At 37.3% G+C, this 15,993-nt stretch overlaps 1 pseudogene and 3 gene segments (V, D, J or C); 3 read left to right on the forward strand and 1 right to left on the reverse strand.

Moving 5' to 3' along the window:
* Positions 1–1,035: 1,035 nt before the first annotated feature.
* On the forward strand, positions 1,036–1,798 carry LOC132104662 (immunoglobulin lambda variable 1-51-like). The segment is given in 2 exon segments: positions 1,036–1,110; positions 1,488–1,798. Coding segments are annotated over 2 exon segments (360 nt in total).
* A 347-nt stretch (positions 1,799–2,145) lies between these two features.
* On the reverse strand, positions 2,146–14,538 carry LOC132104865 (uncharacterized; annotated as a pseudogene).
* Positions 7,314–8,376, forward strand: LOC132104113 (immunoglobulin lambda variable 3-25-like). The segment is given in 2 exon segments: positions 7,314–7,423; positions 7,802–8,376. Coding segments are annotated over 2 exon segments (531 nt in total).
* Positions 14,539–14,776: 238 nt separating the features above from the next.
* LOC132104112 (immunoglobulin lambda variable 2-23-like) lies at positions 14,777–15,638 on the forward strand. The segment is given in 2 exon segments: positions 14,777–14,861; positions 15,116–15,638. Coding segments are annotated over 2 exon segments (546 nt in total).
* The last annotated feature ends 355 nt before the right edge of the window (positions 15,639–15,993 follow it).

Here is a 15,993-nt window from a genome sequence, read left to right on the forward strand (position 1 = left end):
ATGGAGACTACTCAGGGCAAAAAAAAAAAAATCAAACATTTGATTACCTTTGTGATCACACCATTAAAGCAAAATAAAATGTAGATATTTATTAAGAAATTTAATTATGGAAAACAAATACTAACTATTTTGCACCTTTTTTCTATGGACTCTTAACAGGAGCACCTTCACAGGGGCCTGGTAGAAAACTCTCTCTCTGTAACAGAGGAAATTCTATCGGTGGTCTGTAAATGTTTTTATAGACCTGTGAGTTTAAACATTTGGTGGGCATATACTGTAAGGTCAATCATGGTCCCATCGGTTTGTAACTGTTGGAAAACCCCTCAACTTACCATAGACTACACTTTAATATTTAGCGACAACTCAGTAAACAATTTGCTATAAATAGTTATTGTAAAACTGAGACAAATCCAGAACCTTTATTTTTGGGCTTGTCCACGATTTGAACCCGGGGCCTCTTGCACCAAAAGCGAGAATCATACCTAGACCAACGAGCCTTATGCTCTGATTAATATATGTTTGGATCCATGTCAAATTGCGACATCTAGTGGTTAACAATCAGATGTGCCGTTCTTCAGTGGACGTGTCCTTTATTCAGAATAGATGTTATATTTCATTTTTAATTTTGATAAATTTTTTAACGAGGCTGATTTGTAATAGCTAATGCGAACTCGGTTAAACTCTGAAAATAGTTCTTCTAAAAATGTTCCTGGTGACAGAAGTCTCTGGAAAATGTTGTGAATGTTAGATGTGACATTTATATTTTTCACTGTAGAACAATAATATCAGTTCTATCGATTAATACATTTAATTGATCAGAAACAGTGGTCTCAGAATAATTTTTTATATTTTTAAGAAAAAAAATCTGGCTCAGACAGATTAGCAGGTGAAATATGTTACTTGACAGTAAGAGATGTTGTTGTTCTCAGAAAGAACATTTACATTGTGAAGACACTTTGCATTGAACTGCATGCTTCAGTGCTCTGGAGGTCTTTATAGTAGATCTGGGACTTTATGATTGTATGACCTTCTCCTTCTTGATAACAGATCATAAAGCAAACATGACTTTAATAGCCATCATTATTTGGACACTCACAACCTGCACCTGGAGTAAGTATATAGAAATGAATATCATCAGCTGATTTAGAGAATATAAAATAAGCAATCCACAGATCCACTGCAGGTGGTGAGATCAGGATGTAGTTCAGACTTAATTCCCTGCAAATACTGTATATGTATTACTTAACCTATATATATTTCTTATATTTATGTTTTTGACCTGAGTATGTGCAGTAAAAAAAATTTTACCTAATATGATACCTAATACCTAATAATATTTACCCAATTTGACCTAATATGTTTTGACTTTATATCTTCAAGTCAAGTCCTTTATTGAAAAATGTTTAGTCCTTGTATAGTGCAACAGTAAGAAATATTAAATGAGCTCATCAGTTTTATATTATTCTGTTTTCTGTCACTTTCTTCAGGTTCTGTGGGACAGATTCTGACTCAATCTGCAAACCAAACAGTGAATCCTGATCAGACTGTCACTATTCACTGTAATCATAAACCAAAAGTTAACAGTTTTAAAAAAGATACCACTCAATACAGCATGGCCTGGTACCATCAGATTCCTGGAGAAGCTCCTAAACTCCTGATCTATCCGACAGAGCTTCAGGTGTTTCTTCTAGATTCAGTGGCAGTGAAAGTGGAAACCACATGGATTTTACTCTGGCCATCAGTGGAGTCCAGCCTGAAGATTCAGGAGTTTATTACTGTCAGAGTAAACACAGTATGACAGGAGACTCAAAGAACACAGATTGGGTGTTCACACAGTGTGAAAGCGTTGTACAGAAACCTCTTTGTGTGAGACTGCAGCGCTGCAGCTTTGAGCTTCTGCAGATGTTGAAGATCATTATTCACCTCAATGACTCACTGTTGATAAAGAAAAGCTCATGGCCAAAGCAATGAAATTAAAATGAATTTCACATTCTAGGTAATTTCCCATTCTAGTTAATTTTTGGAGAAAATATGATTTAAGATGCCATGTTATATTAAAAAATAATATATTCTCCAAATATGCTCGATGCTGCTCATCATGATTTAGCATAAATAAATACAATTGATTAAAAGTGGTATTTTTTTATGTTTAATATAACTGTGTGTATAAATCAATCACACTGCTTTGTGTTGAGGCTCTTGGTGACTGCAGTGTGGGACGGGTGCGTGGCTTCACAGCTGACGGTTGCTGCTCTGCTCCACTCACTCTCAGTGAGGCTCAGGCTGCTGCTCCAGCTGTACAGTCCATCCTTCTGCAGCTGACTGGGACTCAGATCCACACCAGAGCTCCTGCTGCTGCAGTCCACCTTCCAGCTCAGCTTCCAGTCAGAGGGGTATCCCTTACTGGCCACACACAGCACTGTAGCCTTCCCCTGCTGCAGCTCGTCTCTGGAGGGCAGCAGCACTGTGAGAGCGGGACAAGCCGCAGCTAAAGAGAGACAGAGATGGAAACTGTGATGTTTCATTCTTCTGAAAAACAGCTCTGTCAGTCATTCTGAGAGTCTTTCACTTCCCTTTAAGAGATTCAGAGTTAATCAAGCAGATCTGAGTGTAAAAGTCCATAAAAATACAATTACTTACTCATAGTATTTGGATTTTAGACAATCAGTATTTATTATAACATATGGTAACCAGTGTTGGGGAGTAACTAGTTACATGTAACGGCGTTACGTAATTTAATTACAAAATTATTGTAACTGTAATTAGTTACAGTTACTACGAAAAAATGAGTAATTAAATTACAGTTACTTATGAAATTTTTAACGATTACAAAGGGGATTACATTTGAATGTTTACACGCATCCACATACAGATTTAACTGATTTCTTTCCCAAATTGCACTGACTATTCTGAGACATACCGCCCTAATAATTTCTGGGATGCGGAAATACAGTCTGGTTCGTAGAATCCAGTCATAAAAACGAAATGCCTAACGCGGACGGAATATGCCACATTTTGGATGACTAAATCAAAAGTAGGTCAGTACACTTGAATCAAAACATGACATGGACTAGTGTCTGTGAATATTAAGCCACAAAAATGCAATATATGACTTGCACATTCTGCGTGTCTGTGGAAATCAGGCGCCGACCGGACACCGGGAGAACCGGGACAATTCCCGGTGGCCTGGCAGCTGATTTTGCCCCACTATTTAATATCATTATTGTATAATTGCCTGCCGAATGTACTAAAGCGATCATTTGCGAATCCGCCATTTGAGAATTAAATCTCTAATAAATCATGAAGTGTGAATCATGACTCGCGCGCTCTCCGCGCCTCCGCCAAACGGTTTGGATCAGACTCTGAGTAATCAATGCGAAAGAGAGAGAGAGTGCGAGAGAGAGAGAGAGAGAGAGAGAGAGTGTGTGAGAGAGAGAGAGAGAGAGAGTGTGGACTGCTGGAGCAGAGAAGCAGAACTCCTGTTCAGGGTTTCAGGTCAGTTTCATTTGTAAAGATGCTTTTTTGTCTTTGTTTTTTTATTTATTTAATCAAGCAGCAGCACGTTGCTCATCAGTCATCACTCAAAATACTATATAAAGGACATCATTATTATCTGTTGTAATGTTACAGTAGTAATTTAGCTGAAAAAAATTCAGATTTTTTTATAGGTTTAGGGGGAGCTACGACAGACAACAACACAACCCTTACGAAAATTAACATTTTAATATTTATCTATAAATCCAGAGAAAATGGTTACTATTGTTTAACTGTGATAACCAAAAATTTAAAATTATTTTACAAATGCATTTATTTAAAAATAAATACAAATCCATTTGCAAAAAAAAAAAATTAAACAAGGTTATTTTACTTTTATATAGGCTAATAAAAGCATGGTTAATTTTTGTAAGGGAAAATTATGACTCGTGTACAGTATTAGGATTTTTCTATAAAGATATTGTAGTATTGTAGAGTATTGTATTGTAAAGTATAGTTTTGTTCAATCTTGAGTATTAAAGTCACGAGAGAGATGGATAACAGGGCAAAATAAAGAGACTGAAGAGAAAAATGGAAGTGAAGGTGCAGTTAAGGAGAAAACTTTTAATTATTTTGCATGTCCCCAAATTAAAGATTTAAAATTAGATCGTTAGATAAACGATTATAGACGAAATAGATAAAATAAAAAATAGTTTGGTCCATGAATTTGTTTGTATGAGTTTGAATTTTCCAGTCTGAATTTTTTTCCATGGTTTTTATTTCCAAAGACATGGTTTCATTTACTACACAGAGGCCTACTGAAGCTCGCAGTGTTTTCAACCTCTGCTGCCTCAATATAGGAGTAAACGAGCACATAAACACAATTTCTAGAACTGCTCTGTGTCACTTCATGTGCATTTTACTTATTTTGAGAAAACTATCATCATATACAAAGAGACAGCAAAAACACCAATGTTTAGGAGTTTATTACACAGAATACGTCACATGCTTATTAGATAACTGTATTTAAGTTGATGTATATGCTTTTATTTATTATTCTTTATTTATCTTTTCACAAATTTAGAAAAGTAATCAAAAAGTACTCAAAAGTAATTAGTTACATTACTTTAATAAAGTAATTGAAAAAGTTACACTACTATTACATTTTTAACAGGGTAACTTGTAATCTGTAACCTATTACATTTCCAAAGTAACCTTCCCAACACTGATGGTAACACGTTACTTTAACCTTAGAAAACTATAGTTAACATGAGCTAATACTACTAAAGCATTTGTTAAACTTAGTTAATGTTCATTTCAACATTTAATAATAATAAAAAAGTTTTATCTTTTCATATTATTTATTGGACCTAAGTTAACATGAACTAACAATGAACAGTTATTTTTATTTACTAGCATTAATAAAGATTAATAATTGCCATATCAATTGTATTGCTCATAGTTAGTTGGCTAAATGAATTATAACTATATCAGACTTTAAAAAGAAAATTATTTTGTATTTTATTCAATAAATATTTCACATAAAATTAAGATTTTGTATTTTGTTTCTTTATTCAAATATCCAAGTATATATAAAAATTAATTAGACAGTCATTAGACATTTAGATTTATAATATGATATATAACAATTTATTTAGATTTTATATTTGTTTAGAATCCAATTATAATGTAACTGACATCTAAAACAGGAGTAAAATATATTTCTTATGTGAAACACACACACACACAAAAATCAAGAATATACTAACAATTATAATTTACCAATTAGATAAATAAATTATTGATTGTGGTCATGTTACACAAGTTTTTTTTTAATCGTAGTTTGTTCTTGTATCACTTGTTCTGTGATTTTCTTTTTTTTATATAAATATTTTGTGAAATAGACAGAGATTTACTGTACTTCCAACTGAGAGTTGAGCTGCTCCACAGCAACACAAACCCAGTCACTGTCTGGTCAAAAACCTCCTGCACTAAAACTGACCCTGACATCAGCACTCACAATAACACTGACACTGCCCTTAAGACTGACACTAAAACTAATAATGCATTTTAGCTTAATACAGTCACATCCACAAATTGAAATACTCTTTTAATTAATAAAGTGCAGCAACATATATTTTTTACAGATTTTTAGGTAAATTCCAGGATGCATCTGAATGTGTTTATGAGATGTTTTGCATATGAACTGAACACTGCGCTTAAAACTCCACAGAAGATTATTAGTATGTAACACTGACACACACACACACACACACACACACACACACACACACACACACACACACACACACACACACACACACACACACACACACACACACACACACACACACACACACACAAGAAACAACGATTTCTCTTATTCTAATGCTGTTAACACTTGCTTAAAAATACCTGTAGGAGAAGAAAAAAAACTGTAATTTATTGTTCAAATATTGGAATTTGTGTTTTGTTTTTTATTTTGTAGTGTATTTAATTTACTGGTTTTGTAGCAGATGTAACTATGTATTTGCTTGTTTTTTAAAGTATTGTAATATTAGTTTTTGACTTCTCTCTCAGTGTCCCATGAAGAGGTTCAGTCTCCTGAGTCTCTGTCTGCTAAAGCAGGAGATTCTGTCTCTATCAGCTGAACTGGGACCATGAGCTGATATCTGCTGAAACCTGGCGAGGCTCCTAAACTCCTGATATATGGAGCCAGTGAACTTGAACCTGGAGTCCCAGATTCGGTTCAGTGAAAGTGGATCTGAACCTGATTTTACACTGAACATACGTGGACTCCAGCCTGAGGATGCAGGAGATTATTACTGTGTGGGGATATATGATGGTCCAGTGTTCACAAAGTGATACAGCTTCATACAAAACCTCCCTCAGTCAGACACCGTGAGAATATGAGAATGATGAGAAGATCACAGTATCAATATCATAATAAGTCTTACTCACTATTATGGATTAAATTTGAACAAACATATTCTTAATCCTAAAGGCTAGAACAGAACTAAACAAATTTCAGGATAGGTGCCACAATTTGAAACATTTTAAACAACAATGGGTAAGATTTTAATTCATGAAATTATATTTAACAGTACTGCAGCTGAAAACAATCTAAATAAAGATATGCCTTAGGCCAATTATCAACAATTATCTTTGACTCAGTAATTACTGTAAAATTCTACAACTTTTAAAAGCAGATTCAGACGCTGGAATAACGTTTAAATGCAGCATGTATAAAACGCATCACATTATTCTGTATATGAACATGAACTCAGCCAATAAAACCATACAATAATTCTCTTTTTAATTATATTTTCAGTTTTTAAAATGTAAATATTCATGCTCCTCACAACCACAATACTTATTCTTTATTTCATAATATATATTATAAAAGTAATTATCAAATGTGTAACAGTTTTTTATTTAATTTTGTAGAATTGTTGGTATTTAAATCGTATGTGAAGTTGGACATCATCTGTTCCCGGATGAACATCATTTGTTGGTTCTGGAAAATTCAATGTGTGTGTCAAAGAAACATATCCTAACCCTTGCCATAAACTATTGCACAAAAATATAGGGAAATTATAGTTTGATAAGAACGCTGGATCTTTCTGCATGTTAAATCCCCAGTAGGAGACAAGAAGTGCCTGTCTTTATGATGGAATCATTAAATCAAAAATATCTGGCTTAGATAGATTATGAAGTGAAAAATGTTCCTTGATATTTAGAGGTTGTTGTTCTCAGAAAAAAAAAACTGCATTTACATTGTGAACTCACTTTGCATTGAACTGCATGCTTCAGTGCTCTGGAGGTCTTTATAGTAGATCTGGGACTTTATGATTTTATGACTGACAGCTCTCCTTCTTGATAACAGATCATAAAGCAAACATGACTTTAATAGCCATCATTATTTGGACACTCACAACCTGCATCTGGAGTGAGTATATAGAAATGAATATCATCAGCTGATTTACAGAAAACTAAAAGTTTAGCAATCCACAGATCCACAGGTGCTGGGATCAACTTTTGACTTAATTTCCTGCAATACTGTGCATTAATTAACTATATATATGTTATTATTTCACCTGATGTGCAGTAAAAAATACATTAACATTGAACTTTAACTAATATGTTTGGATCTTCAAGTCAAGTTCTTTATTCTCATTGTGTATGATCAGCGAAATGTGAAAAATGCTTAGTCCTGTAGTGTAATAAGAAATATTGTGTGCTCAGCCTGACAGATGCCTTATAACTAAGTGTGAGAAAAATGTGCTCATGAGTTTTATATTATTCTGTTTTCTGTCTCTCTCTTCAGGTTCTGTGGGACAGATTCTGACACAATCTGAAAATCAAACAGTGAATCCTGATCAGACCGTCACTATTCACTGTAAACACACACCAGCTGTGAATTGTATTAAAAAGGATACCTCTCTGTATTGTATGGCCTGGTACCATCAGATTCCTGGAGATGTTCCTAAACTCCTGACCTATTACACATCAGAGAGAGCTTCAGGTGTTTCTTCTAGATTCAGTGGCAGTGAAAGTGGAAACCACATGGATTTTACTCTGACCATCAGTGGAGTCCAGCCTGAAGATTCAGGAGTTTATTACTGTCAGAGTCAACATGGTAATAAAAAAAAAGACTCAGAGGATCTAGACTGGGTGTTCACACAGTGTGAAAGCGTCGTACAAAAACCTCTTTGTGTGAGACTGCAGCGCTGCAGCTTTGAGCTTCTGCAGATGTTGAAGATCATTATTCACCTCACTGACTTCACACACAAACACAGAGAATTTTAAAGGCTGCTGAACTGTTGATGTTCATTATCATTACACACTCTACTTTCAAAATATTTTATCAATAATAAACACCAGAATATCTCAATCAGGTTTCCACATGAACTACTATCCAATAAAATCCACCCAACCTTGATGAAAGCAAACTAACCATATCCAAAGCAACTTCTCAAATACACGCTTTAACTAACAATATTAATAGCTCGGTTCAGTGTGAAATAAACCAGAATCCATATTTTGTTTTAGTTAACAACCACAAAAGGTTTCCCCTGCTATATTTAAAATTACAAATTTATTAAAATACAAAATATATTAAATTAAAATACACTCTCAGTGAGGCTCAGGCTGCTGCTCCAGCTGTACAGTCCATCCTTCTGCAGCTGACTGGGACTCAGATCCACACCAGAGCTCCTGCTGCTGCAGTCCACCTTCCAGCTCAGCTTCCAGTCAGAGGGGTATCCCTTACTGGCCACACACAGCACTGTAGCCTTCCCCTGCTGCAGCTCGTCTCTGGAGGGCAGCAGCACTGTGAGAGCGGGACGAGCCGCAGCTAAAGAGAGACAGAGATGGAAACTGTGATGTTTCATTCTTCTGAAAAACAGTCTTTCACTTCCCTTTAAGACATTCAGAGTTAATCAAGCAGATCTGTAGTGCAACAGCCTGTACAAACACATTTTATCTGCAATCACACATATATCTATATTTAGATTAAAAACAAGTTATTCACTATGCACATATAATAACATTTTATATTATGGTTTCTGATCTCTTTTGTTAAAATTGTTAAATTATTTGTTAAACATTGATTATACTGTATTACTTAAAGTTAGTTTTTAGTAGTTTAAAAACTATACCTGAAGAATACAAATTGTTGTCTTACGTGACATTCAATAAAAATGAGTAACACAATTATTGAAAGATGACACTCAAACATCAGGGCCACACACCAAATCTGCAAAACCATATACTAATTCTCGGCCTTTTACTCTGTTTTCAATTTCATAAAACACTTTTTGCAAAACACAACTCACTATTATCTATGTAACATACAAAAATCTAGCAGGAAGTTTCTTGATTTCCTTTTTTGAACACAACCAAACAAAATGGCACACTAATTCACCAGTGCCTCAAACTAACTCATCAAATGTGTAAACACTCACTGCTTTACTTATCACCCAAAAAAAATGATGGCTTTAGCATAGGCCTATAAACACAAATCTACACAACTACACAAGATGGATGTATTTCTTTTCTTTTGCACTGTGTAACTGTATTCACAACCACAAATGCTTAGAGTAAAAAAAGTTTGGTTTTAGTCTTGCTTTCATGTTTACCATGACTTTTTCAATGTCTCTCTGCCAATTACATTCAACCTTGAACAGAAATGTACATAGAAACACATGAAAGAAGAGCTTTAGGTTTTGAATAACTGTGTGTTTATGATATATCCAAAAATATAATATCATGGCAAAGGTGTTTGCAACAATGCAATGTAATACAAATGTTTGCTTTTGAGATGTGTTTGTGATATTTTGAATGCAGTGCTTTATTTTGCAAGAGATGTGAGGCATTTAGGATTTTGTGTGTACAATTCTTGGATATGTGTGTAAAGCTTTGAAAAAAAAGAGGCAAAGATTTGAAAATGTGTATAAGCTGTTGAAAAAAAACTTGGTGGAAAAAGTGATCATCAGGCCCTTGGAATCATCCTAACCTTCACCCTCGTTCGTGGCACGCCCGTGCAAAACACTTTCAAAAACACATCCAGATGCATCCTGGAATTTACCTAAAAATTTTAAATACACTACTGTTTACAGTAAAAGTTTGGCATCTGTAAAAATGTTTATGTTATGCCTCATATTTTCAGTGTTTAGGCGGCATTTCTTTTAAAGTTAATTTGTGACAGTAATGTTGTAAAATGTTGTTACAATTTAAATTATTTGTTTTTTATTTTAATATATTTTAAAATGTAATTTACGTAATATATCAGGAAAAACATTTGTAACTTTTTCATTGTTCTTCGCAAAGATCACAAGCATTTTTGTACCATTTTCAAAAAAAACAAAAAAAACTCTGTGAATTGAAAAATAGTCAGTTGCACACCTTGTGTCTTCAATTAATGCCAAATTGTTATCTGATGAGTTTTGTAATCCACTCAACACAGAAAAAGCCAATTTCCTAATTGTTCACACAGCTGTCTTACGTAATTACAACAAGAACAAAGAAGACAAATGAGGAGATACAGTAAGACAAAAAAATAATTATGAGCAGTGGAAACAGAAGAGGTGTAAGAGTGAGAGGTGGTGGCCAGGGAAGAGGGAGAAGAGGAAGAGGAAGAGGAGATAGAGAAAGAGAAAGAAGAGCTGAACATGTAGGAGGAAGAGCGAGAAGAGCTGATGATGTAGGAAGAGGAGAAGAGATTGAAGAGATGGATAGATTGGAGGGCAATGATATAGTGGAAAGAGAAAATATAAGAAGAGGTGGACAGGGAGGAAGAGGAGGGCAAAGAGGAAGAGGAGGCCAAGGTATAAGAGGAGGGAGGAGAGGTAGAATGAGGGTAGGGTACACGCATGTTTCAAATAAAATCAGAGCCACACTTATTGACCATGTCATAAATCATGGTCTCTCACTGAGAGAAGCTGGCCAGAGATTTCAGCCCATTATAAACAGATCCACAGTGGCTTCAATTATCCGTACATTTTAAGAGGGAAAACCGGTAAGTTACTATCATTCTACTTTTATAAGGAGAGTCCATGTAGTCTTGTTTGACACAGGTCTAGATCTCTACAGTAAATGTTCCTGCTTGTCCAAACCTTTTTCAGAATTTAAATTCTGAAAGATTAAATTCTAGAGAACATTCAGGTGGACGAACAAGACTTTTTTCAGTTGAACAAGAGCATGCGATTGTTGACATGGTGGTCCAGAACAACACCTGCCGCCTCAAAGAAATTCAGCAAAGATTAACACAGGACAATCAACTGTTCCACAATATCCACCAATGCAGTCTCTCCACAATTGACCGTGTTCTAAGAAGAAATGCTATCCGAATGAAGCAAGTATACAAAGTGCCCTTTGAGAGGAACTTCGTTAGAGTGAAGGAGTAGTGATTCCAGTTTGTTCAAGTATGTGCAACCCAATTACTGCAATTTTACTGTCAACTCAAAGATATATTTTCCTGAATTAAGTATGTGTCCATAAACTATTCCATGCTACTATATGTGAAAAGATTTAGGCATATCTATGTATACTGCTGCTTCAAAGTGTGAACTCAAACTTCAGCAACAATTTCACAGTAGTATAGACTGCAATCAATGCCATTACTGTAAAACCCAAATTAACTATATTTTACCTTGTGCACTTTTTACTCTAGAGAATCGTGAAGTTGGATAGCAGTGCAACTCCTTACCTGTATATTGGTGAAGCAGGCTTCAGTCTTCAAAAACCAGAGAAAGTACACTCTTCTTGGCGTTCAGTCTCAAACCCAGCTCCCCCATATGTGCGAGAACAACATCTTGATGCCGAGCCACAACCTGCTCTGACTGGGCTAAAATCAACCAATCGTCGATATAGTTGAGAATGCGGATGCCCTGCATGCGCAGGGGGACCAGAGCCGCGTCTACACATTTTGTGAACGTGCGGGGTGAGAGTGCAAGGCCGCAGGGAAGTACTCGATATTGGTAAGCTTCGCCCCCGAAAGCGAACGACAGAAACTGTGAACAGAAAACAGGTTGTGTTGTGGAAGGATGGATATGTGGAAGTATGCATCTTTGAGATCTATTGTGACAAACCAGTCCTCGGACCTGATCTGAGCTACAACATGCTTGATTGTGAGCATTTTGAACTTCAATCTCATAACTGAACGATTTAAGACCCTCAAGTCTATAATCGGACGCAACCCACCATCCTTCTTTGGAACTATGAAAAACCGGCTGTAAAATCCGGACTCCCTGTCTTGAGGAGGGACCATCTCGATGGCCTCCTTCTCTAATAGGGTTTTCACTTCCTGTTCCATAACCAGACCCTGCCTGGGGCCGACTATCATCGAGATGATCCCGTTGAATATTGGCGGCGCAGAGCCGAACTGAATACGGTAGCCTTTTTCTACTGTGTGCAGGACCCATTGAGATACATTTGGCAGTAGTTTCCACGCTGCTAAATAATCTACTAAGGGAATCAGTCTCTCGAGACTGACTTCTGGTGTAAGAGTCCCCCGCAGGGGCGGCGAGCGTCTCAACCCTGCTACGCACACGGGCGGAAGATACTGAGACCGATGCTCGCTGGGGACCGCTGCGCCCTGGAACACTGGCAGAGGGCGCTGAGGCGAGACAGGCACCGTGTACTGTGGTGTGTACCACTCTACCCCAGCAGAGGCTGCCCTCTGAAACCCTGGGCTTTTGGCGTCAGGGTTTCTTGGCCGAGGACTTCTTAGCTTCTATGACTGCCCTAAGATCTTGTTTAGGCTTAGAAGACCTCGGCCGAGAGCGTTGCTGGGACTCTCGTACCCGATGCGGAGGAGCACGAGAGATGATGCTCTGTTTCTGGGCCTCGCGATACGAGGAGCTAGGGTGCGGCTGGGGCATCTCCCGCCCAGATGCCCCGAGAGATCGACGAGGGAGGAACTTATGGAACACTGCCGCTTGTTTGCGGGCTTCCTGAAACCTATCGACGACAGAATTGACTGCGTCGCCGAACAGGCCAGTCGGCTGAATCAGCGCGTCCATGAGGCAGACCCTGTCCCACTCTTTCATATCGGACAGGGTCAACCATAAGTGCCTCTCCGTGGCCACCATAGCTGCCATGGACCACCCAATCGCTCGGGCGGTCTCCTTGGTGGCGCGGAGGGAGAGATCAGCGGTCCTTCGAGCGAGCGTCTGTTCCACCCGGGGCATCGCTCTATAGGTGGAAGGAACTGCAGAGAGTGCTTCCGACTCCAGGGATTGGGCGCCGGATCTGGCGGAAGTGGAAGGAGATAGGGACTGGCCCGTCTCCATTCCCTCCACCAAATCCACTTGCGAACCCCACGAGTGCAGCCGCCGTTCTGCCTCGGGCAGAAGCGGGACCAGCACCGCGGGGAAGAGGGCCCTCCGGGAATGAAGCAGCCGCACCGACATACGCTCACAGTGCGGACAGTCGGCCCCCTCGAGAGCCGACTCAGCGTGCTTCGCTCCCAGGCAAACCACGCACAAGCTGTGTGTATCCCCACCCGTTATATATCGCGGGAAGGGAGGAACACACAACCTATAACGTGATTTGGAATCGCCATCACAATGCTTAGATTTCGCCTTGCTCTTCGGCATGACTAGGAGCTCTAACTGGCCAGACAACAGTAAATAAGACTCACAAGACAAACAAGTGACATTCACACACAGAGCGCTTGCTGAAAGACGCAAAGCTGATGCCAGCTGCGCGGCACGTGCTTTTATAGCTTCCTGGTCGCTTACGTCACCCCGCCTGTGACGTCACGCTCTTCCATTGGACTGATTACACATGATATTCAGAGTCGCTCAGGCTAAGCGTGTTCCCCAAAGCATTGTTCGATGCAGCTTGAGTTCCTGAAGAGGAACTGTAAATAATAATATATAATTAATGATTCAAAAAGCAAAATAGACTTTTTTAATTCACCTCTCAGTGATGCCCAGGCTGCTGCTCCAGCTAACTTGTTGGTAATTCTGTTTCATTCATCATTATGTATTTTATTTAAGATAAGTATCAGAATGTATCTGCTTCTGTCTGAACTGACTGATATTGTGACATTTTTGTTTGGATTTTGTAAGATGTTGTTGCCCATGTGAACATGTCACTGTAAGCCCCAATACAGTAAGAATCTCCTGTATCCTTAGGCTGGACTACACGTTCAGTATAAAATCAGGTTCAGATCCACTTTCACTGAACTGATCTGGGACTCCAGATTGAAGTCAACCATCTCCATAGATCAGGAGTTTAGAAGCCTTACAAGGTTTCTGCAGATATGTCATCAATGAACACCAATGGTCCCAGTGTAGCTAATAGAGACAGAATCTCCTGCTTTAGGAGACACAGACTCAGCTAGGAGACTGAACCTCTTCACGAGACACTGAGAGAGTCAGAAACAAACTTTTCAATTACTTCAAAATACAGATAAAGACAAATGTGTCTGCTAAGATACTGAACTAAACATAAATAAAAATAAAAAGTTATGCACAAAAACTGTCTTAAATGATTATCCTCATAACATTGAAAGTATGTTTTTGAACCTTCCAGGAGCAGACAGAGTGTCCCCATGATTAGAATAGGAGAAATTATTGTTTCTTAAGTGTGTGTGGTGTTACACTAATAATCATCAGTGGAGTTTTAAGATCAAGAAACATTTCAGATTATTATCAGTGTTAGTTAATAAACTGCTTAATATTTTTGTGTAAACTATTATTATTGTGGACAGAGGCCTGCTTTGCATTGAACTGCATGCTTCAGTGCTCTGGAGGTCTTTATAGTAGATCTGTGACTTCATGATTTTACGACTGACAGCTCTCCTTCATGAACAGATCCAAAAGCAAACATGACTTTAATAGCCATCATTATTTGGACGCTCACAACCTTCATCTGGAGTAAGTATATAGAAATTCATATCATCAACTGGTTTACAGAAAATTAAAAATTTAGCAGTCCACAGATCCACAAGTGCTGAGATCAATATTTAGTTTAGACTTCATTTCTTGTGTATTCTTTATATACTGTACATTTATAAACACACATTCTTTCTTATATTCATATTTTTTTTGTCCGAAATAGCAGTACACATTATTATTATTATTGAACTTATATGCTTTGATATGAATTATGTGTTTTTGTGTCTCTTCAGGTTCTGTGGGACAGATTCTGACTCAATCTGAAAATCAAACAGTGAATCCTGATCAGACCGTCACTATTCACTGTAAACACACACCAGCTGTGATTTGTAACAAAAAGGATACCTCTCTGAAATGCATGTCCTGGTATCATCAGATTCCTGGAGATGTTCCTAAACTCCTGATCTATTACACATCAGAGAGAGCTTCAGGTGTTTCTTCTAGATTCAGTGGCAGTGAAAGTGGAAACCACATGGATTTTACACTGACCATCAGTGGAGTCCAGCCTGAAGATTCAGGAGTTTATTACTGTCAGAGTCAACACAGTAAGACAGGAGACTCAAAGAACCCAGACTGGGTGTTCACACAGTGTGAAAGCGTCGTACAAAAACCTCTTTGTGTGAGACTGCAGCGCTGCAGCTTTGAGCTTCTGCAGATGTTGATGTTGAAGATCATTATTCACCTCACTGACTCCCTGTTGATAAAGAAAAGCTCATGGCCAAAGCAATGAAATCAAAATTAATTTCACATTCTAGATAATTTCCCATTTTAATTTTCTGTCTAATAATAAATATTTATGTTAGAAACAGCAACATAATTAAACTAGTTTTTATTTAAATTGTTTACCAAATGTACTTTTTAGAAATGACTTTTGATTCATGAACTAAATAAAAATACAAGCAATTTGTTATATTAATAATGATATAAATTTAAATAAATTTAAATACATTTACAGAAATTGTCTTCTTTTAGATGCATTTAGTTATTATTAATGAAATATTAGGGAATGTGTCATTTATTTCACAACCCTATTTTTCTCAAAACAAAATCTAAAAATCTAAAATGCTGTCTATTTGTTTTTCACCTGGTTTACATTTGTATTGTGATTTAT

This window comes from Carassius carassius, chromosome 25 (genome assembly GCF_963082965.1).
Source record: "Carassius carassius chromosome 25, fCarCar2.1, whole genome shotgun sequence".
Lineage (NCBI taxonomy): Eukaryota > Metazoa > Chordata > Actinopteri > Cypriniformes > Cyprinidae > Carassius > Carassius carassius.